Below are 21,279 nucleotides of genomic sequence, written 5' to 3'. Positions count from 1 at the left end.
TTATCCCTGGGTATTATAAGTACGAATAAATTAATTAGCTTTTTTCATTACTTTTATCTGACATAGTCTAGATCGTGTTCCTTATAGTTCTCCAAATGATTATAACGTTCGATAGCGTTCGTAACGATGTTCGATAAATGAAAGAAATCGTCTTGAATTGCTCGCGAATGCAGTATATCTAATTGAGACAATTTCGGTAAGAACAGAACGCTCATCATGAATACAATTGCCATTGTAACAAAGGTACTTATGGCTACAAAGAGGGGATTCGATAATTGGGTTTGTGTAGTTTGCGCAGCTTCCGTGTTGTCAAACGCAGGAGCAGGCTACAAAGAACGACAAGAGTGTAACATCGAGGAAACGAGAATAATATTTAGCGTCGTGTTTTCTTAAATAAATTAAATTCTGTTTGATTCTAGATATGACTTAACCCTTTGGAATAAGATGGCTACGAGTGCAAGGGGTTAAAACATAAGACTGAGGAAAGATTAATTATTTATATTTATGGAACGAATGCTAGTTAAGAGCTGTGGTATGATGCATGTTATGCTTACTTACGATCGTCTTATAACCGTGGTCTTTCTTGAATTCTGACATGAAGGTCTTTAATGGGAAGAAATAATACTGATAAAGAGGCTGCTTGCCTGACAACTCTACGCGAGTGTCGGTGGCTTGAGGAATGTCAACGGCAGACAACGCATTGGTCAAGGAAGACAGGCTCATCGTTGATCCTTTTTCCAATGCATTTTTATACATCGCCGCGAGTTGTGCTCGCGTATATCCGAGCGCTTCCGGTTCTTGCATTTTAGTAATGCTGGGACTATAAGACTGCAAAGGCAATTACAAACTTTTTAACCGTGTATATAATAACAATTTAATTACAGAAAGAATAATAACGTTCGTTCACCTGATAATATCGGGATGGAGTTGCCGAGTCAATGCGATTTAAGTGAATTTTATCGTTGAGCAAAATATTGTAATGCGGGAAGCTCTGATTTCTATGCTGTCGGGTATTTTCTTGCGCGTTCATGTTGATCCTTTGAGTCGCGTAATTCTGTTTGTTTTTATCATTGTAAACATGCTTTTCGTAAATATTTACAGGCGAAGGAACGTTGAAGTCTTGAAGCTCGATCATCACATTCCGAAGATATTCTCCGCTGGTTTGCGTTTTCGCGTTGACGGGATTCAACAATACCAAAGCAATGCAAATCAACTTCATTCTTCGAGTCGCGTTCATTTTGCGTCAATCAGTAATTCCCATAAATTTGCATCTCAATTCGCGAGATAAAGCGAGTTTTTTCTTGTAAGAATGTTCCCATATTTTCGTTACAGGGTAGTTTTAAATATGAATAGAACCGGATGTAACGAACATTATCACTGTTATCACATCGAGGATCATGGATGATCTACATGTTGATTTTTCGTTCAACGAGACGTAAACCGCTATGTTCCACTAGCGACTAGCCACCAAACGATCCGTTGCGTTCTTCCTCATTAATTTTTAATATTATAAACTTGACGTGTTACGCGTACACGCAGAACACTCCGACCAGACCATATTCGCAATTGTACTACCAGGGATGAACTGCACGAGCATCCTCGGCCATTTTATTCCCCACCAATTCTTCAAGAAATCCTGGCTCGTGTGTGTAAGAAGATTCAGAAACGAGTAAACTCGCCGCGTCTTTCGTATATCTTCAACATTCATATTTTTTCGTTGGATTTCTGATTACCGGTTGAAATTTTGAATGAGCCTTCTTCGGGATAAATTACACCGTCGATAGTAGCAATTGCTCTTGCTATCGGAACAATTATCGATGACCTAGTTACGTCAGCAACCCGTACAATTATATTAACTATTGTTTCTACATAAATGTAACTTGTCAACGACAACAGAGCTGTTTGTTATGGCTATTACGCGCGTTGTTCCGTTGTGGATCAACGTACTTATGCGTCTCGGCCAGGGTTCGCAATAATACGCTGGACTCGTAATTGAAGAATATAACGGATGTACCCGAAACCGTGTCCACGTTCGATGGACACCGGATTATCAAGTTTTCGACTACGTGACACTTTGGAGACATCGATTCGCCAGTCTGAGAAGAAAGCTGCCGTTTCTTATCCCGTATTCTCGTCGGGTTGTTCTGCTTTTTGCGCAAAAGTTAGACGATTATTACGTGATGCGCAGGTAAAACGAAAACGGTACAGTAAACCAGTCCAGCGGAGATGCGCGACCAGACCGATGAGCTAACAATCTTTATACTTTTGCTTTTAGATCGACCACGGAAGTCTCCGTTAACTTCCGTTTGATCAAAATCTGCCTCAGAAACTTGATTCCCTCTTGTTCAAACAGGCAAATCGGATGGTTTCATAAGTTTCATTCCGTTTCTCCGTCGTTAATGCTGAAACCACCAGTTTGGTAAATGGTAAATGTCTCACCCGTATACATATTTGGGTATCTTGATCTCCAATAATGTCTCACTGGTGATCACCAGCAACGATATACTCGTCAAATATACTGCCACTCGCGTAACACGTTCATTGGTGATTATTCAGATCGTTCCAAGTTCACGGAGTGGATACAACACACGACCAAGGAATCGCGGTTCGCTGAATGGATCCGCGAGAAGCCGTTAGATGACAACCCACGATTTTCCTTAATAATGTTCGTCCACTGTGATTACGCCGCTATTATCTCTCTGGATCGTAATACTATTTTCATTAATATTTTTCAAGCGAACCGAGAAGCGCGTGTATACGTTTCATCGTTGAATTGAAACGGTTATTTTGAAAACCGATATAGATCCATCTATGATCTAAAAATAATAACGAGCGTTATTTAAAATAAATTACGCACGCTATCGTATGTGCTTCGTTAGCTGTGCTCGATTCAATCTTCAGGTATTATCGGTTTTTGTTGATGGCACGTGTGAGTTTTGCATTCGTAACCGGTTGCAGAAGAATGTTGTTAAATAACGTGCCTATATAATAATTTACATTACACGTTTGCGTAATCCGAAGCTAAAATGTTAAATATAAATTTATTGAAATATTTAGATTTGCGTTACGCGAATGACCGACATGGTGTACCGTAAGCTTTCGTGTTTGAGTACAACTATGTAATGGCAGGGGAAAGAGGGGGCGAGGAAGGAACTCAAATCGCGTGTATGGCTCATTATTGTGTCGTGTATTTCCTTTCACATCGAGTGCACCGTTACCGATATCGCTTTACAATTTGTTATCTTTTTTTTTTTTTTCATACAAAAAAGGATGATTCGATGATCAGCGCGGCTACATGTCATTCCGTAACGTTCGTCAATCGCGTGGATGAGATCGGCGAACGATCATTGTCGTTACACGTATTTCATACATATTTTTCTTTATCTTTAGCGTAACCATCTCCTTCAGAATGAATATCATACAAAATCTAAGGCTATACGTAATTAATCTTAATTCCTTCGTTTTATATATATATGTATATATATATATATATATATACGAACGTAATGTGGTAATACGACACACGCGGCGTTGATTTTTAATTGTATCGGTCTCTTAACGTTTAAAGTAATTTACAAAAGTCCAGTGTTATCGTGGATCAATGAGTGATTTTTCGGAGACGGCGGTGATAGGCCCTGATTTTTAGAACGTTTACATTTTTCTTTTTATGCGTTTCTAAGAAAGATTAAGTGTCTTCGATATCACGAGATCCGGGTGAAAATTCGTGATTACCGGCAAATCGATTTAACCTGTGGCCGAGTCTCACTTTGGATGTCTGCGCGTGTTTCAGAAACCGGAAACAGTATGTATATGCGTCGAAAAACGTTACAAAGTTAGCATCCAAGTTCCTTGAGCGACAGAAAATCTGTTTCGCGGAATAACGGTGTACAAAGCACCCTAACAGTCTCATTTGTTATCGATTACGGATTATTATCGTTAACGTCGATTTCAGAAAAGTTTTTGAACGATGGCTACGAACAGTAGAAAAATTCTATTCCCATGGAGAGTAGGCCGAAATACGTTTTTTCCTTAATCTTATCGTTTAAACCGAGTATTGATAAATCGAAACGCAACCGGAAGTGAGCTCAGATCTACAATCGTACAAGCGATGAAACACAATTTACCGAATGTACATTATCGATTGCTAAGAATAATTAATCTCGACGATAATTGTAAATATACCATATCAGAAAGAAATTAAACTACGAAAATTCATAGCACATCTTTACATACAGTGTACATACAATAAAACCTACGTACGTATTTGTACATGGTAATACGATACAGTATTCGATTATTAACGTTCAGAATTTCTATTCGACGCAGCTGGTCGTCGAGCAAATAAAAGTCGATGCAAACTACTCGTTGATCATTAATTTAACGAGTCTATACAGGTCGCTAATTATAGACTATGTAAAATATTTTTATTGCTATTTTAACGAAGTAAGCAATTTCTCTGCGACAGCTAATTAATCGTAAAGAATACTTTTCGTTAATACTTTTCCTTGATATCCTTCCAAGGAATCTTAAACGTTTGCTCCACAGTTTTTCGCGACAAAGAATGATTGTTGGGTGTACGGAACAAAATGTATCTTTTGATGAAATGAAAGCTATACAGCGTGTTTTAATAAAAAGCGTCGTGTCTTTTTGCTTCGAGTACATATGTATCATTAAAAAACAAAGAATCGCTATGAAACGTTTCGTAACGCTAGCCGCTATATACATTGAAAGAGTAATACATACATATCGTCAATAATCATAAAGTACTAATATTTTGACGTCGTGCGAATATCCGAATCTAAATAAATTAGGCTAAATCGGACGCCTCGCGTGCCGATCGATGTTATTTATATATGTATATATGTTCAAGTATCGGTAATAAAACTTAACGAACTTTGTTAGTTTCTAATCGCAGCACTGTTCGCGAGAATAAATGTGCATAAAAGACGCAACGGTGGTTTACCTTTACCAGACTATTTTCATCTACTGTTCACACGATGAGAATCCTCTGTAAAATCTCTTTAAAAATCCAAGTATATCCGTATCAAATGTAAATATTCAAATCAGCGGTGAATCGAAATTACACGTTATAAAAGTACATGATCGGTTGTATAAAAACTGGTCTCCATAGCCAGGTGTAAAAAAGTAAGGGTTGCGATTCGTTACATCTTAAACTCATCAGTCGCATAGAATATCACAGGAACGTTAGTAGGTGCCACTGAATTTACACACACTAGACAGAAAATACATCCATTACGTGTACACGCGTTTAAGCAAATACAGCAGAATCAGAAGAGAACCGTAAAATCCTTTTATTTCAACCGAATTCGAGTTGAAAACCTACATGTGTTATCAGTTCCATCTAACAAATCATTCGGAGCTAATTTCAAAACAATATTTTACGCGCGTTGCGCTCATCGATTGAGAACTGCACACGTAAAACATTGATCCGAAGGTATTTCCTTTAACGAAAAAAATACAAGTAACGATTAAAGCGCTACGAAAACGAAACGTAAGCATATCGAATGCCCGTGACGATAATCTTATTCAATACCATTTCAAAATTCGTTTCTTGTATCAAAATTGTAAAAAAGTTTTTAGTGCAAGCATCTCAACTTGCAACAAACATCGTGCTTGGCTAGTCTTTCCTTTCTTTTCTTTTTCTTGGTGTAATAAGTTTGTGCTGCTATCATTGACGTCTGCATCCATTACAGTAGAGAACAAATGAATCACTTCGTCGAAATACTTGATAGTCAGTTTCTTCTGTAAACGTGTTTATTTCAGTTTTATACTCGACGATTATTTGTCAAATGCAGCACAATCATATTCACGATTATTCATTGCCAAGGCAATAGGAGAATTTACAAAATTCCACGCTAATTCATTCGAGTACTATGGTTACAAAAACGCGTTTAGCGCGAATGGCATCATTAATGCGAAGATGACGCATTCTCCGTTAATCGGTTGTTTATTTTTCTGGCCACAAGAGTACTTTGAACGACTATCGATTTGAGAAAACCGCCGTCTCCTCTTTATCTTTACTAGCTTCTTAGTCATACGACAGATGCCATGCACACGTTCTTATAGGGCACGCTTCGCTATAATTTGCACTACATGTTCCTAACCAGTTACATAGAGCCACTTACCCCGTGATCAGTTAAAGTTAATTTCGGATCTATTAATTCATTAAATTTCCACGAATTTTCTCTTTATTCGAATAAAAGTAAAACGCATTAACACAGCCCTACGTAACAGTAATGTGCGCCGTCGGAAATATCCTTTCTTCGTAAGAAAATGGCAAACGCGAAATCGTCGTTAACTTTAACTTGTATCCGAGGTATCTTCGCGATATAATAGCATGTTTACATTTTCAATGTGCATCTTATAAAATAACAAATTACTACTCTAATTGAAATATCAATGTAGCTGAAATGAATGGAGACACGGTTGTTTTGCTATTTTAATCATTGTTTTCGATTGGGTCGTATTAGAATCTGGTCGCGATGAAAATAAACAAAAAATTATATAGATCAATTTACAACAATACTTTTAATCATTCTAATTCATACACTGCTTGTAAAAACGTCGATATTTCTTTGCGCACAAGGTTCGAATGCACGACGAGAATAATCTATGTAACTACGTAACGAAACTGTAATTACAATTTGAAAATTGTACGCCGCAGCAACGTTCGGTTACACTTATCATTCTCTTGTTATGCATTTTATTTTTATGCATGTAAAAAATACGATTCAGCTCGACGAAATATGAATTAAGTTCTTATTATATAATAAAATTGCTGATTCTATAAATAACAGTTATTTTTCTGTACTTAAACATCACTTATTTTTTCTCATTGGTAGCAATATAACAATATAAATTAAAACAGGTTCGTTACAGATGAGAGACGCTGTCCTTGTAAATTTTGCTTATATGAAAATAAATGGCTTAGTCGTTTCGGCACACATTACGATGCCTGTCTCGGTAATAATATCGAATCAGATAGGAGATTCTTGTATGAGTATTGTGCGCGTTAATTCGACTTACAACGAAATATTGTTTACGTTAAATGATTTCTTGAGATACAACGATTAGACAATACGTTTAAGAATTTCTATTATGATCGAAATAATAATACATAGTAAATAAAGTCAATGCGAATAAAAAAGAAAAACAATATCACGATGCCTGTGGCACTGTATCAATGACAAAATTCTACTGAAATATACACGTATAAATATTTATGTACAAATATAAAAATCTGAACAAAAGTGGTATGAAATATCTCTCTGATTTTGAACACTACTACTGCTTGACTGTAATATGCCCAATGAAATCACTTACAAAGTCGTATCCAAAATATGCCTACAAAAAGAAAAGAAACTAAGAAAAAGACATTAATTATAGATGTAATGTTCCGTAGACACAGTAACTTTACGCTAGAACTCAAGCAGGCAGAGATTCATAGGCACTTCGTACCTTCACAGGACACACTTATACATACATGTATATCAAATGTGTCATGAGCATAAAAACAAATATTGTCACATTGTTCATTAATACGTAAGCAACAGCGACAGGCGATAGTAATGATACAACTACAGACGATGAATACACGTCTCTTAGACTTCTATCGATTATAACATAATCGAAACGCGTACTAGCAAACTAATTAGTTCTCGTGTAATGAGCTGGTTATACACACATATACATCGAGTCTGGGAACGTGCATTGGCACAGAGTGGAATGAAACTGATTTCGAGAAAAGGAAAGAAAAAAATGTTTGACGACCGATGTGATGTAAAATTTAACGTGATTGTCCCCTGCCACATGTGAATGGCTTAGCAGCGCGCGTGCCGGAATTAAAACTTGACTAGAAATGAACGAGCGTGCGAAGGAATACAATGTGCTGATTTCCACAATTTTCCGTACTCCAAAGGTTCCATTTTTTTTTTTCTTTCCTTATTTATATTAATCCCGTCAACTTATTTTCATTTTTTCCATTTCAACATTAATCACTACAAAGTAGAATACTAAAAGTTACAGGCAGTTCTCGTGTCTGAGACAAGTTTCTCGTAATATACGTCGTAATATCTGTCATAAAAGAAAATTGTTCGAGAGGCGTTAATTACTTATACGAACTACTTTTTTTCATTTTTTTTTTTTTTTTTTATACAAAAATTGTTGTAACTCGATGCTTCAAGTTGAATCAGAATTAATTGACTGTCCAAGGTACGTAAGCACATAAGCTGAAATAACGTAAAAGTGAAAGTTACACTTGATGGGAAACGACCTCGAATAGCCAAATGATTTTTATTCAACTCGGTAATATAAATTCGGTCTAACTAATAAGAACTGTCCATGTCTCTTGGTATTCTCAAATAAAAACTTGGCTTCCTTTCTGCCGCGTAAGCCCTCCAATTATGCGCGATATTTTATCGAAGACTTATAAAGCACATTCGCGGGCATGCCACGCGCACAGGTATCCCGTATTTCCTTGCATGTGAAAAAGTAAAAAATGATTGTTCCGTGTTTTACGGACTTGCAGACGTTTAGATGTAATAGAAACAAGGTACAGATATCTTTTCGCGCGTTTTAAACTGAAGAAGAATATCAGTCTTTCTTTAGGAGAAAAATTAGCGTTGACGTGCGAAACACGCTTATATGTATATGACACCATATCTTACAAATAAACTTACGCACATGAACATGCGCTATCGTTAGTATATCGTAATGTAAGGTGGATCATAATAGCGTTTGATCTCTCATTGTCACATCGAATGGTAGAATAACAACACATGTCGGTAGAAACGTTTGGAAGAATACAAGAGTTCTAGTTCAGCCTTAAACCATATCAACTTGTTCGTCCATATTTGATCGTGCTCGATGATACACGTAACATAAAAGTAAAGCTTTTATGAACGATAGTTTCGACATACCAATGCAATTTGCATTTGCACAGTGAGCTTGGATATTGTATGATTATTACAATATAAAAAGACGATCAAATAATAGATCGGTAAGCTACATGGTCCATTCGTCAGAATGTTCGTATGTCTTATAGAAACATGCTCGATTTTTCACTAGTTCACCAAATAGTCGTATTTGTTAATTAAAAAAATCACTTACTTTGACATGTTTATGCTCTCCCCGAATGTTCCATTTCGATCACAAAAAGTTTCGATAACACTATTTCGTGTTTTTTCTGTTTGTTCTCGATATTATCGATAAAAAACGAGTCATTCGAGTAGCTTTACAACAGTTGTCAAGGGCGTGGTATCACGAGGGTTATCACTGCGCTGCACTTTGTAACGATCAACCAACCAACGATCGAGTTAATCGTCAAAATTACCAACGAACCAATTGTGCATTCAGTTTAATCCTACGAAATTGAAAATGTGTGGTTTTTACTGCTTATTCCGTATCGTGCAGGTCTTCAGTTCACATAATTCAACAGTCCGTGCATAAGTCGTTCGATTCTCAAATGGTTATAGTTCTTTACACAGGCATACGTGTCAGTCTAACTTCGTGGATTTTACGATCATTCACCGATAGATGATTAGTGATTTCTTTGGTTGGCCCAATATACGTTCTCTTGAGCATTTATACGTTTCTCAAACACTTTTCGTACGTGAAATGTTTCTTTACGCACATGTTCACCGAACATTATTTAGATTTTTCAATCGTACGCCTCACAGTATTAAGATGCTGGCTCGTCGTCGGCCAGATTATGAAGATCCGAATAGTTCACGATAGCACGATGAAGAAATTCATACTGCACCTGGAACAATGATTTAAACGTTAAGCTTGAGCGTCACGGGCGTCGCCAGAATGATTTAACATCCAATTCAAGTTACGTACAAAGGCGCTGATCATGCCATGTCTTTGAGAACGTAGTTTTTTCGTCGTGGTGAAAATATCCACGCGTTTTTCAGTTCGTAGCTGCTGTACCAATATGCTAAGAGCGACAAACATGGAACTCCTGTCGGACCCATAGCTGCAGTGCACAACCAACGACCCGCTGGATTCCGTGGCGTTTGTAAGCGTTTGGTTTACGAGTTCGATGAGACCTCGTGTCACTTCGGGTACTTCACCCTCTACTGTTGGCCATCCATGGTACTGATATTGCGTGACAACCACGGTTTCGTCGGTTTTTGTATTGGAAACGCAGAATTCGCGGCGAGTGTAATACGGACAGCTCTCGCTTTGAATGTATCTAACTCTTATGTGATCATATACGGTTTCGTCGTCAGGCCAGTACCGAGGGCATTTTCGAGGACCTTCGTTCAGCTGAAATGAATTTGTATATAGTTTAAGAAGCGTAACCAAAGTCGTATAACAGTTTATTCGATGATAATAAAAGAATCGCCACTATGTTTAGTGGTTCAGTATTATCTAAAGTCGGAGACACATAGATAGTTTTCGTCCGACTGTTATTAGTGTAATTATTTGTGTAATAAGCGAGTTGCGTGCCATGTGCGGTACTTACGCAACGAACCAACTAATCGAAGCGAATGAAATGAAAATAATTTCAGGTAAAGCGAGAACAATTTACTTACATCGGATAGCATTACTATCGTAGAGATGCATTGTTCTGAAATCATTCGCCAAAAGTCCGCTATAGTGGGTTCCAGCGGGTCTTGAGTAATAACGAACGACTCGGAATTATCGTAGCCTTCGATAAACGATGCGTTTATGTATGTTGAATGTTCTCTACCCGGAACAGGCGTAAGAATAACTCGATTTCTGTCGTACGGTATTATCAATTCGCTTCTGTTCTTGGTTTTGTTTTCCTCACCTCCACCGACGGAGAACGATTTTCTGTCTTCCAACACAGAGTTGATTTTCTACAAGTATAAAACGAATTGTATAATGCGACTATTAAAGCATTCTAAATCAAACACTTGAGAACAATTCTTCACTTACATCATACTCCTCTTCCATTCTACATTTCTCTTTACCGTTGTCCCTCTGTCTTAATTTTGCAATAGTAGCTTTCAACTGAGAAGCTGGAATCTCCGTGTCTCCGTATTGCGCCATCTCCATTAGTGCCCGATAAATGAAAATATACTGTTTAAGCGATTGCACTAGGAAGTTTCGTTGATGTCTTAAATCGCACACGGTGTTAAATATCGAAACCTGGCCTTCTTCCGCGAGTTGTTGCAACAAAGAATCTAACGCGACCAATGTTCCCGTGCGTCCAACACCTGCGCTACAATGCACCAATATCGGCCCCTTTTCCAGCGAATAAGCTTCGTTCACTCTCTTTATGAACCTCAATATCGCATGGGGATGTTCAGGGGCCATAAAGTCTTTCCAAACTAGGAAGTGATACTGAACGATGGTACGAGCATCGCGTTCACCGAGTCGTGTCATTTTTAATTCGCGCACAACATAGTCTGAGAAAGCTCTTTCTCGAACGTGCTCGACGGTGATGTCTCCAAAGTTTTTCGTTTCCCCTTTGTCTGGCCAATATTTCGCGCATTTCGTTTTCGAGTATTCTTCGAGATTCGTCAACATAAGTATAAGCTCGAGATGTTGCTCCCAAATCATTCTCCAGTAATCGCAAACGGTATTTTCCATTGGACCTTGGGCGCATATAAATTTTTTGCGTTCTTTGTAACCAAGCACAAAGTTAGCGTTTATGTAATCGGACCCGCAGATACCATCCATCTGGGCCAATCGTACTCTGGTCTGATCGTAACACTTTATGTCTGGATATCGATTTTTGTATAGATTTTCGCGTGCTTCCGAAGCTCTCGTAGTACGATCCGTAAATCTATCGGGTAACGACTCGAATTCCTGTTGGAATCCGTAGTCGGAATCTCGATGACGTTCGAGGTACGACTGAAGCAGCTCGTTTTTAGGAATAGGCGGCATATCCGGTGGGCTTGCGGCTACGAGTTGGTGTCTTCCTCTAAGACTTCTGCAGAGATGCCTACCAGAAAACGGCATTCATTAGGTATTCGAGTATCAATAGTATATCTCTTTGCGAAATTGTATTTACAGCTATAATACTTATCTGACGGTTTTCTTTTTACCTGAAACTATTTCTTAGAGTAATGATTTCTTCGCCTCTTTGTTGCGCGCGCTTCGTATATCTATGCAATACGCAAAGCGCGATGAGAAGAATGATGATGATCAGTATAAGCGCAACCGAGATTTGCAGAATCACGCTGAGAGTGGTCACTTCTGATGTAGGTAGGGTACCAGGATCCGATCCTCCGTAAAGAGGATTGAAATAGTTGCTGTAGGCTGGTAAAAGCTGGTCCTCCTGATTTCCAAACACTATAAAAAAAAACCTTAGCTCATGATCTACCACAATTGAAAATAATATAAACGTTAGGCTTACCGATAACTTCGATGAAACCGGTATAATTCGATTTTTCATCTAGGAAGCCATCCTGTGGAGTGTACGGTGGTTGTTCACCCGATCCATCGTTGCTATTTATCTTTTGCGTGGCCATATTGTCTCGTTTCTTTCTTGCTACGTTCTCCGTATGGTTGCTGGTTACTAGATTTGGAACTGTTGTCTCTACCTTTTGGGTAGTAGTAGTAGTAGTTGTAGTAGTAGTAGTGGTAGTAGTAGTAGCAGCAGCAGTAGTAGTAGTAGTAGTAGTGGTAATAGTAGTCGTTGGCAGAGAAGTTGTAGTCGAGGGTGCCGACGTTGTGGTCGTTGCAGGTGTTGTATTGAGTGTTGCCATAGTCGTTTGAATTTCAGGAACAAAGTGTAATACTGGTGGAGCTACTTTTGGCCGAAGTCCAAAACATTTGTCGCACATAGAGTTGCCATTGAATGATTCGCCGTCGCCAAGGAAGATTTCGGATAATAATTGGTCGCTGTCGAATGTTTCGGCAACGTAAGCACCGCCGGAAACCGAGTTGTGGGCGTATTGATAGGTATATACACCGATTTCCTCGGGTGGTGGTAAATCGGTTACGCTTTTCTGAGGTGGCAGCTTGATCAAATAAACTCGATAACAACAGATCGGCCCATTCCTTTCCGTGATACGTGGAAGGTACAGCTTGAATAACTGTTTACCCTGATTTTCGATTTTTCGCCATGTTCGCATATTCAAACTATCTCTATCCGGAATGGTAACAGGCGTGGTACAGTTGCCAACAGCGTCCTTTCCTGGTGTACGGGATCTAGTTACACCGTGTACGCGGACCTTTTAAACAAACATTATCGTTTATAATTCCAGGCGAGCGTCAAAGTTTTTAGAAAGACTTGTAAAAGTATGTACCGTGTAATTTGTATTAGGCGGTATTTGATTGAAGTGTGTACTATTTCTTTTATAAACGCTCCAATTTTGTGGCCCCCAACTATCGATGTCTAGACGACCCATATCATTCTTAAATTTAGCAACGCCGGTTAATTGTATATTGTAACGAGTAATAACACCATTCGGTCTTTCCGGATGAACCCACGTGATGGAGATAAAACTGGAGCTACTTATGTTATCAAATCGGCAGTTAACAGATAAATTCTGAGGAGGACTGGCCACTAAAATTACGATCAAGTAATTAGTATCGAAGATCTAGAATACGCCTACCATTAAGTTTATACTTGACAATTTACCCCCGTCTAAAGTAGTGCCATTCACTTCCATGCTCCAATTTCCACATTGTTTCGTGTATTCGCTGCACGCTGCGATTTTGAACTTGTACGTAGTCGCAGGATCGAGATCAACGAACGCGTATACAGTAAGCGGTTGCGCTGGATATACTGCTTCTCGTTTCTGTTCCCCGTGGGTAGCCATTAAATTGTAATAATGAACGTGTTCTTTTAAATCAGGCGGTGGCACTGTCCAGCCTATCGTAATCGAGTTTTCGGTAACACCGTTAACGGAAACGTTTGGAACGAATATAGGATCTGCAATAGATTTCAACGATAAGATATTCGGTAGATAAGGGTAAGATAATTGAAGATAAAAGGAATATTTTGTTTCATACCTTTCTCAAGAGTGGTTATCCAATGCGGATCGAACCACGCATGCGACGAACCCACTTCGTTTCTAGCAATAATTCCAATTTGATATGCCGTACCGCTTTCGAAACCTTTTAAAACATAACTCGAATTACCGCCGCCGATTTGTTCGATGTAATAGGTAAACTGACCGGTCCCATTTTTCATATGCTGAATAAAATACTTTTCGATCGGTTCGTTTCCGTCATTAACTGTCCAGTTCAAAAATATACTTCCAGCACCGACAGCTTTCATGAAATCGATGCTGACTTGTGGTACATCGATCACAAACAGATGCCTATAAGCACTAATTTCCCCGTTGTAATCGTGGGCCTTACAAATATACGTCCCGTTATCTTTACGAGTCAAACTCGTAAATTCCAGAGTCAATATAGTGTAAGTTTCGTTTATCTGTGTAACGCTGGTAAGTTCTTTTAAATGTTCGGTACTTTCTGAATCGTTTCCTTTTAACCAAATAAACTGAGACAACGGATAGCCATGCATATGACACGTCAAGTTAGCTGCCTCCCTTACTTTGGCCCTAACGTTTTCTCCGGCTGTTATTCTACCAGGTTCTGAAACAAAAGCGACTCCTCGTTAAACGTATAAACTACGAATACGTATAGAAATAATTACGAACGAATAACATCAAAGATTGTTTATAATTGTTACAATGATCCGCATTTACCAATGACTCGGATATGAATATTTTTCTCCAGTAATTCTCCTTCCGCGGTTAACGCCTTACACTTGTAATCTCCCGTATCGTTTCTGCTAGCTTGTTTAATATCCAAACGTCCTCCAGAATCGAAATCCTTGATAGTGGTGAGATTTCTATCATTGCTGGTCCACCATATCTGACCCAATACGTTTAATTTACATATCAACGAAGGTGTACTACCAGCTTCTATGCCTTCTAAATCTTGCGATGCTGTAATTTCTAAGCTCGCCGAGTTTTCATTTTTACGCTCAGTGGTTTCAATTTTGTCCACACCTATGGTATACAACACACAACATGATAAATATGTATATTTTTTATTACAACTTCGTATAATATAATTTATAATTTGCGATATATCGTTAATATTTAAACAAATTTAACGTTAAGTAGACGAAAGAATCCATACAAGTTGTTTTGCTTTTTGGGTGTTTCACTGTATCTGAAGAGAAAAGAACTCGTAGCGTGCGAACGAACCGAGTAGTTGGCCCGTTAATTCGTTAAAATTGTACCAGCAGAACCCCCTGAATTGCTCAACTTTTACAAACGAAATAAATAAACTCTATTGAATTCGATGTATTTAGCTATTATTTCCGAGTTACTTTTAATTATACATAAATTTTCAAGTGCTTTCGTTATGTCTCAAACATTTATAGGTTTAACGTTAAACGTACGAATACACGTATACGTCACATAAATTCTTTGCTTAATGGGCATAACGCTTATTATCGCGATAGCATCGTGACTCAAAGGACAATCACATTTTCCCGTGTAAAGTGTCTCTTTTAAATTACCTATCATATACACATGTATACCATTAAATTGTATTTGTACACGTAAAAGGAAAGGTATACATATATTCGAGAAAATAGTATAGCTGTTCTACAGTGTCTCGAATGGATATTTTCTAGTTCATTAAAGTCGTTAGAATGTTCGATAATTACACATTCTATGGTTTCAAATCAAATGGACCTTAGTTCTCGAGAAAAGTGTAATTTGATATCGCACCCGGCGGCACAAATAGACGTAAACATACTAAATGTAAACACGAGACAAATGGTATAAATCAATGATTATTTCGATATAAATAGCGATCATTTTAGTTTCATCTATTCGATCAATTATATTTTTTTAAATGAAATAATATATATATTTCAATATTCAGCATTCTACAGTACGTACAATTACACGAAAATTTGTTAAATTAGTATTAGTTAGTAAAAATATTCAAACAATTACTACAATCGAAGGCTTATTTTGAATCGAATATGATGAAATGTTGGCAATGCAACAGATACTTGTTTCCGCATCTATGAAATGAATTGGATAGCGCTGAAAATCGATTAAGCGAGGATAAAATTACATACGAATGAAAAGTATGAAAATAAATGAAATTTTGATAAACCATCAAAAGATATAGAGATGTCGTTTGAAATTTTACTAAATACGACAAATACAACGACACAGAGGTGTAGTTAACACACGGATAGAATATTAATTTGATCGTTCTGTGGCAATCAATGGACCGTGAAATTGAGATATAAACACAGATCAGTGTAATAGATGAAGAGATAAGGAGTCGAGGGTGCATCGAACGATAAATGATTTTAGCGATCAAGGTATACCGGTGACATTCGATATTTTTTCCTGTTGTTAATCAATCGTAGACGTTGGTACGCAAGTTTCTGCAGGCTTGGTTCGATTTTTGTTCGTGTTGCGAGTCGTGTTTTCTCGTTCGAGGCAAAAAGGATTTAACGGAAGAACAACAAACGCTAAGACGACGAATGACAAGCGGCAGATCTTCTACATACTATACATAACGTTCGTTGTGTCGATTGTAGCGGCATTCGATGCGAAAGAGCGGAAAACAAGGCGAATCATCGCGTTCGAGACGATCGCGGGCCTCTTGGCGAGAACGTTCACGGGACTTACCGGATTCGTCAAGGCCGGCGGCGACAAGTACGAAAAAGCAGAGTACCATCAAAGGGATACTCGACATCGGTAGACCACTTCGGGGAAACATGGCGTCGTGACAACCGGGCGTGAGCGTTGTATCCCTGGCCCTTTTTCCCACTTCCTGCCACCGAACGTGTACGTTCTCGATTCCTTTCACAATTCCATGACGCGCAACTAGCGTCGCCTGTCCATTTGAATCACGGCTCCGATTCACTGTTTCATATCACGCCCCGCACTTACGTGCGACGCACTTTTCCCAGAGAGATGCTCGGGCACACACTTGGCGGATCTCACCCTGTAATAGAGCTAGCGAAACTGAATCACATTATGCGAATGTATACGTAGCTCTGCACGGCGAACAGGCGAACAGTACGCCGCCAACACGCCGCCAATTGAGACCGTCTACGCTGCCCTCTGCCGAGGCTCCTTTCCATAACCATATGCCGCGTGTCGATAACGAAGAAACTTGATATCATGTTTTAATCAACACAATATTCACGAAAATCTGACAATAATAAGTAGTACATTGTTCGGAATCCACTGGATCCGGAACGGAAAGTCTATCTGGAAAGTCTACCGTTCGCTACTACCGTTCGATAAGCTAATATCAGTGGCGCCATCGGTGGCAAAAGTTTGTGGTAAAGATGGCGCCATCGATATGTTTACTAAATTATTCTTTATTTTTCCACACGTATCAGTTAATATGTCATATTTATCATTTTGATGAATAATTGTTCAATTTAGCGTTAATTATTTAGTATTTACTCTTTAGTTAGTCGTGCCATCTACCATTAATAGTAAAAACTATTTTCACTACAAACTTGGTCATTTTCCCACCGATGACGCCACGGATGGGTGCAAACTGTAAGGGTTCTGATTCAAGCTAATCCAAGATCAGCCAGAATCAGACGCGTGCGTGCGTGTGTGCGTGGTGTGGTGTTGTTAAATGTGATGTCCCATATTCTTAATAACGTATCGTAATATTATTTGTACAAAGACCGTAGAATTAATAATGAACGTATAAACATTGATGCATAAGTGTATGGGAATAAAGGTTCTTTGGTCCAACCGGTTTCAATTATTATAGGTTAGACACGTGCGCTATACTCATGTGATCTCGTTTTGTGCAATTTTATTGTACTTATACTTTATTTTTTCAGTGATTATACGCTAGAAAAATGTCATTCCGTGGTCGTGGAGGTGGAGGATTTGGAAGAGGAGGAGGCGGCGGTGGATTTCGCGGAGGAAGAGGTGGAGGAGGTTTTCGTGGAGGTCGTGGTGGCGGTGGATTCGACAGAGGCGGAAGAGGGTAATTGTCACATTTAATATTTATTTCAGAAAGACAAACGATTCTTTCCAACGATACTTTCCAAAGTCTATATTCTATAGAAATCTTAACTGATGCTTGTACGTTAAAGATACGATCAGGGTCCACCGGAACAAGTCACTCCTTTAGGTCATTTTTCATGGACGGTTCAAGACGATCTTGTCGCTAAAGTGGACATAGAACAAGTGCCTTTTTTCAATGCTCCAATTTACACAGAAAATAAACAGCAAATCGGAAAAATAGATGAAATATTTGGTAATATTAGAGATTATTATGTTTCTATTAAGCTATCAGAAAATATAAGGGCATCTAGTTTTCAAAAAGACACACAGGTATGTTGAATTTTATGTATGTATACGTATCTAAATTGAATTTAATCATAATAAGTTTTCATTAATAATTACCATTGTATTTTGTTTTAGCTGTTCATAGATCCAGCAAAACTATTGCCTTTACAAAGGTTTCTGCCTAAAGCACCTGGAGAAAAGAAAAGAGGAGGTGGTGGTGGACGAGTTATGAAGAGAGGCGGTGGAGGAGGGCGTGGTGGTCGTGGTGGAGGTAGGCCATCGTTTGGTCATGGAGGTTTCGGAAATAGAGGAGGAGGCGGTGGCGGCTTTAGAGGTCGTGGTGGAGGAGGTTTTGGACGTAACGATTCTGGTAGAGGTCGTGGAAGGGGAAAATGGTAGATGAGTGAAAATTAAAATAAATTTTTATGTAAAGACATGTTGAATAATAGGAATACATTAATTACATTAGACAAAAATACGAATAGTTTCAGATATTGAATACCTGATTTATTGCTACCAACATTCATGTTATCGCACCGACATTTATAATATAAAAACATGTGTTTTATATACAATTATTAAATATATTTCATAAGACGCTAGTAGTTTTATTTTTACACTTCATCAAATTTAATATGTTTTCCAAGTTCTTTCTCTGCCTTTTTCAATAGTTTATTCCTTCCTCTTTGTTTCGTTTTAATCGTTTTACTTAATTTTTCTTCTCTATCACATGAGATTTTGTCCCAGTACAGTTTTTCTTCTTCTCCTGTCGAAAGTGTAAATATAGTTTTTACAACAAATCGTTACGTATATAATACTCTTACCATCTAATATCGTCATGTGGTTTTCTTCATTAGACTTCTGTACAAACATTTGCGCAGCGTCAGCTGTTTCGAACCGTACATAAGCGAGGAAGGAACCCTCCTTAACATCGACATACTTTACAAAAGTATTTCTCTTTAATTCCAACTGAAACAATACAAATATATTAATAAATTGCATTTATCTTTTTTCCCTTATAATATTCATTACAACTGACTTTAAAGTCTTTTGGGTCTGTGCATGGTTTATCCATCTGAATCTTAATTATGACGCCTGGGCTAAACGAAAAGCGGCTCGTACTTTCACTGTCTTGTATGCTCATTTTTTCTGTCTCCTCATTTTCTTCTTTCTCTAATCTACTTTTATCATAATTAGACCATCGGTTCCATCTAGTCTTTCTCAAATGTTGTTTAAGTTGTTTCATTTTACTTTTCTGTAATTCCAAGTATTTATTTCTAAGGTATTTCCAGTCTCTTTTAGCCATTACTTGTAGTTGCACGTTGTATCTAATATCCTCCGTTTTAGTTCGTTTTGTACGTTTCCTCTTCTTTTTCTTTTCTCTTACATCCTCTTGTTCTTCAACAGTCGCAACTGCACTGTCTTCAGTCATCATTTGTTCACCGTCATCGCCGTTATCTAGTGTTTCCTCTTTGTTTACGGATACGCTTCTTTTACGTTTATTTAATTTTTGTGGCATATCTTTCGAAGAATTATCATTTCGCTCTTCGTTAGTTTGTTCCGTTTCGTCGCTATGTATATCGGTCGTGAGTTTAAGCTTTTTCTTTTTGTTTTTTGTTGCTCCAGAATCTATTTGTTTCTCCATCTCATCTGCTTCTACAAGTTCTGTGTCTTTATGTTTCCTCTTCTTTGCCTTCTTTTTGTTTTTGTTTTCATAGAGATCTAAAGCACTGTTTGCAATTGCATGTTCCTCTTCCGCGTCGTTTTTGAGATTTCTGTTTCTTTCAATTTCAATTTTTTCTAATTCTTCTGTATCATCGGTACTTTTCACGTATTTGTTCGTTTCATATGATACGGTATCGGTTGAATTTGCCGATCTTCCCTCCGCTGTCGTGCCTTTCTCAGCATCTTCAAAAGTAGTAATGCTTAAGAGTTCGTCAGGAGCAGTGTGCGAAGGTAACACGCATCCTTTCTTTTGGAAAGCCTACAAAAAACGAAAGTAAACATCTACAATTAAAATATTCCATTTTTATATTGTTGCATTGTTACTGTTCACCTTAAGACATTTCTGGATACATTCTGGTGTATCAAACTCCACAAATGCGAATCCTTTTATTTTTCTATTATGTTTGTACCGTGGTAGCGAAACATACACAACTGGGCCATACTGGGAAAAGAACGACTGCACCGTCTCGTGATCCGCATCTGGTGGTAAATTTTGTACATAAACTGTACAATCATCTGTATTTTCTTTTACCATTATCGGCGTTATACGATGAACTTTTGTTCCATCTTCGGACAATGATAAAATCGTTGATGCTTGCAGAGCTTTACTTATTCTATTTACATCCGTAGTTAATTCTCGGATTCTATTAAATTGTAGGAAAACACTGATATCAACATCTGAAAAATGTTAAAGGATTGAAGCTTAAACAGTAAAGGACGAAAAAAAGCTTAGTATATTACAATTAAAATAAGGTTTCTTGAGCTTACATGGGTCATTTTCAATTAAATGATTCAAGAATCTATCTTTACTTAGATTTGCATCGCTAAAGTAAAACTCCATTTGCTTAAGTATTGCGGCATGCAATGCCTTCTTCCTAAGTCTGGGTTTACTTCGTGAAATACTTGTGACATTGTTCACAGTCTCTACATGGGAGTCTTCTACTGGCTTTGGTACTTGAGGAACAGGAACTCTCTCAGAGTCTAGTTCCATATCTGATTGCTGTTCTTCCATCACCATCGTTACTCGCAAAGTTAAGAAGTGAAAACCAAACGAACGTTTATAACTTTACCTAGAATTCAGAACCTGCAAATGTGTTTTCAATTTTAATGTAATTTCAATCGAACTTACCTTATTCTTATATTATAAGGTATATTTACATAATATACATCTGTATGATATAAAACGATTTAATTTATCGTATGTGTGTACAAACAGCATCCAAATTGTTTTGAATCGAAACTTATAAACATCGAGAACCGTTCTAAATATCAAGCCATAAGTCATACAATTCAGAGA

General features: G+C 37.9%; 4 protein-coding genes across 6 annotated transcripts; 1 reads left to right on the top strand and 3 right to left on the bottom strand.

The window, feature by feature from the left end:
• Window positions 1–34: 34 nt before the first annotated feature.
• LOC128888416 (uncharacterized) lies at window positions 35–1,253 on the bottom strand. The gene is made up of 3 exons (XM_054145249.1): window positions 908–1,253; window positions 559–828; window positions 35–326 (listed from the first exon to the last, which is right to left on the bottom strand). The coding sequence occupies exons 1-3, from the start codon at window positions 1,235–1,237 to the stop codon at window positions 54–56; spliced, it is 873 nt and encodes a 290-aa protein (XP_054001224.1). The 5' UTR covers window positions 1,238–1,253; the 3' UTR covers window positions 35–53.
• A 5,522-nt stretch (window positions 1,254–6,775) lies between these two features.
• Window positions 6,776–17,478, bottom strand: LOC128888401 (tyrosine-protein phosphatase 69D-like). Of its 2 annotated transcripts, XM_054145215.1 has the most exons (12): window positions 17,409–17,478; window positions 16,620–17,203; window positions 14,658–14,963; window positions 13,957–14,544; window positions 13,583–13,876; window positions 13,248–13,507; window positions 12,353–13,172; window positions 12,042–12,288; window positions 10,927–11,938; window positions 10,560–10,847; window positions 9,862–10,290; window positions 6,776–9,781 (listed from the first exon to the last, which is right to left on the bottom strand). In XM_054145215.1, exons 2-12 carry the CDS (start codon window positions 16,708–16,710, stop codon window positions 9,701–9,703), a joined length of 4,416 nt encoding a protein of 1,471 aa, XP_054001190.1. In that variant the 5' UTR covers window positions 16,711–17,203; window positions 17,409–17,478; the 3' UTR covers window positions 6,776–9,700. The 2 variants fall into 2 exon arrangements, with proteins under 2 accessions (XP_054001190.1, XP_054001191.1); XM_054145216.1 differs by lacking the exon at window positions 17,409–17,478 and having other exon boundaries at window positions 10,927–11,926; window positions 16,620–17,384.
• A 67-nt stretch (window positions 17,479–17,545) lies between these two features.
• Window positions 17,546–18,789, top strand: LOC128888418 (H/ACA ribonucleoprotein complex subunit 1-like). Its single transcript, XM_054145251.1, has 4 exons — window positions 17,546–17,730; window positions 17,804–17,952; window positions 18,062–18,302; window positions 18,393–18,789. The coding sequence occupies exons 2-4, from the start codon at window positions 17,822–17,824 to the stop codon at window positions 18,654–18,656; spliced, it is 636 nt and encodes a 211-aa protein (XP_054001226.1). The 5' UTR covers window positions 17,546–17,730; window positions 17,804–17,821; the 3' UTR covers window positions 18,657–18,789.
• Window positions 18,790–18,798: 9 nt separating this feature from the next.
• LOC128888403 (la-related protein 7) lies at window positions 18,799–21,269 on the bottom strand. 2 transcript variants are annotated; one of them, XM_054145219.1, is made up of 6 exons: window positions 21,141–21,269; window positions 20,751–21,066; window positions 20,314–20,660; window positions 19,297–20,241; window positions 19,082–19,226; window positions 18,799–19,023 (listed from the first exon to the last, which is right to left on the bottom strand). In XM_054145219.1, the coding sequence occupies exons 2-6, from the start codon at window positions 20,998–21,000 to the stop codon at window positions 18,872–18,874; spliced, it is 1,839 nt and encodes a 612-aa protein (XP_054001194.1). In that variant the 5' UTR covers window positions 21,001–21,066; window positions 21,141–21,269; the 3' UTR covers window positions 18,799–18,871. The 2 variants fall into 2 exon arrangements, with proteins under 2 accessions (XP_054001194.1, XP_054001195.1); XM_054145220.1 differs by having other exon boundaries at window positions 20,751–21,052; window positions 21,112–21,266.
• Between the last annotated feature and the right edge of the window lie 10 nt (window positions 21,270–21,279).

Source organism: Hylaeus anthracinus, unplaced genomic scaffold (genome assembly GCF_026225885.1).
Source record: "Hylaeus anthracinus isolate JK02 unplaced genomic scaffold, UHH_iyHylAnth1.0_haploid 11994, whole genome shotgun sequence".
NCBI lineage: Eukaryota > Metazoa > Arthropoda > Insecta > Hymenoptera > Colletidae > Hylaeus > Hylaeus anthracinus.
The sequence above is the reverse complement of the archived record's forward strand: the minus strand, read 5'-3'. Positions and strand labels throughout refer to the sequence as shown.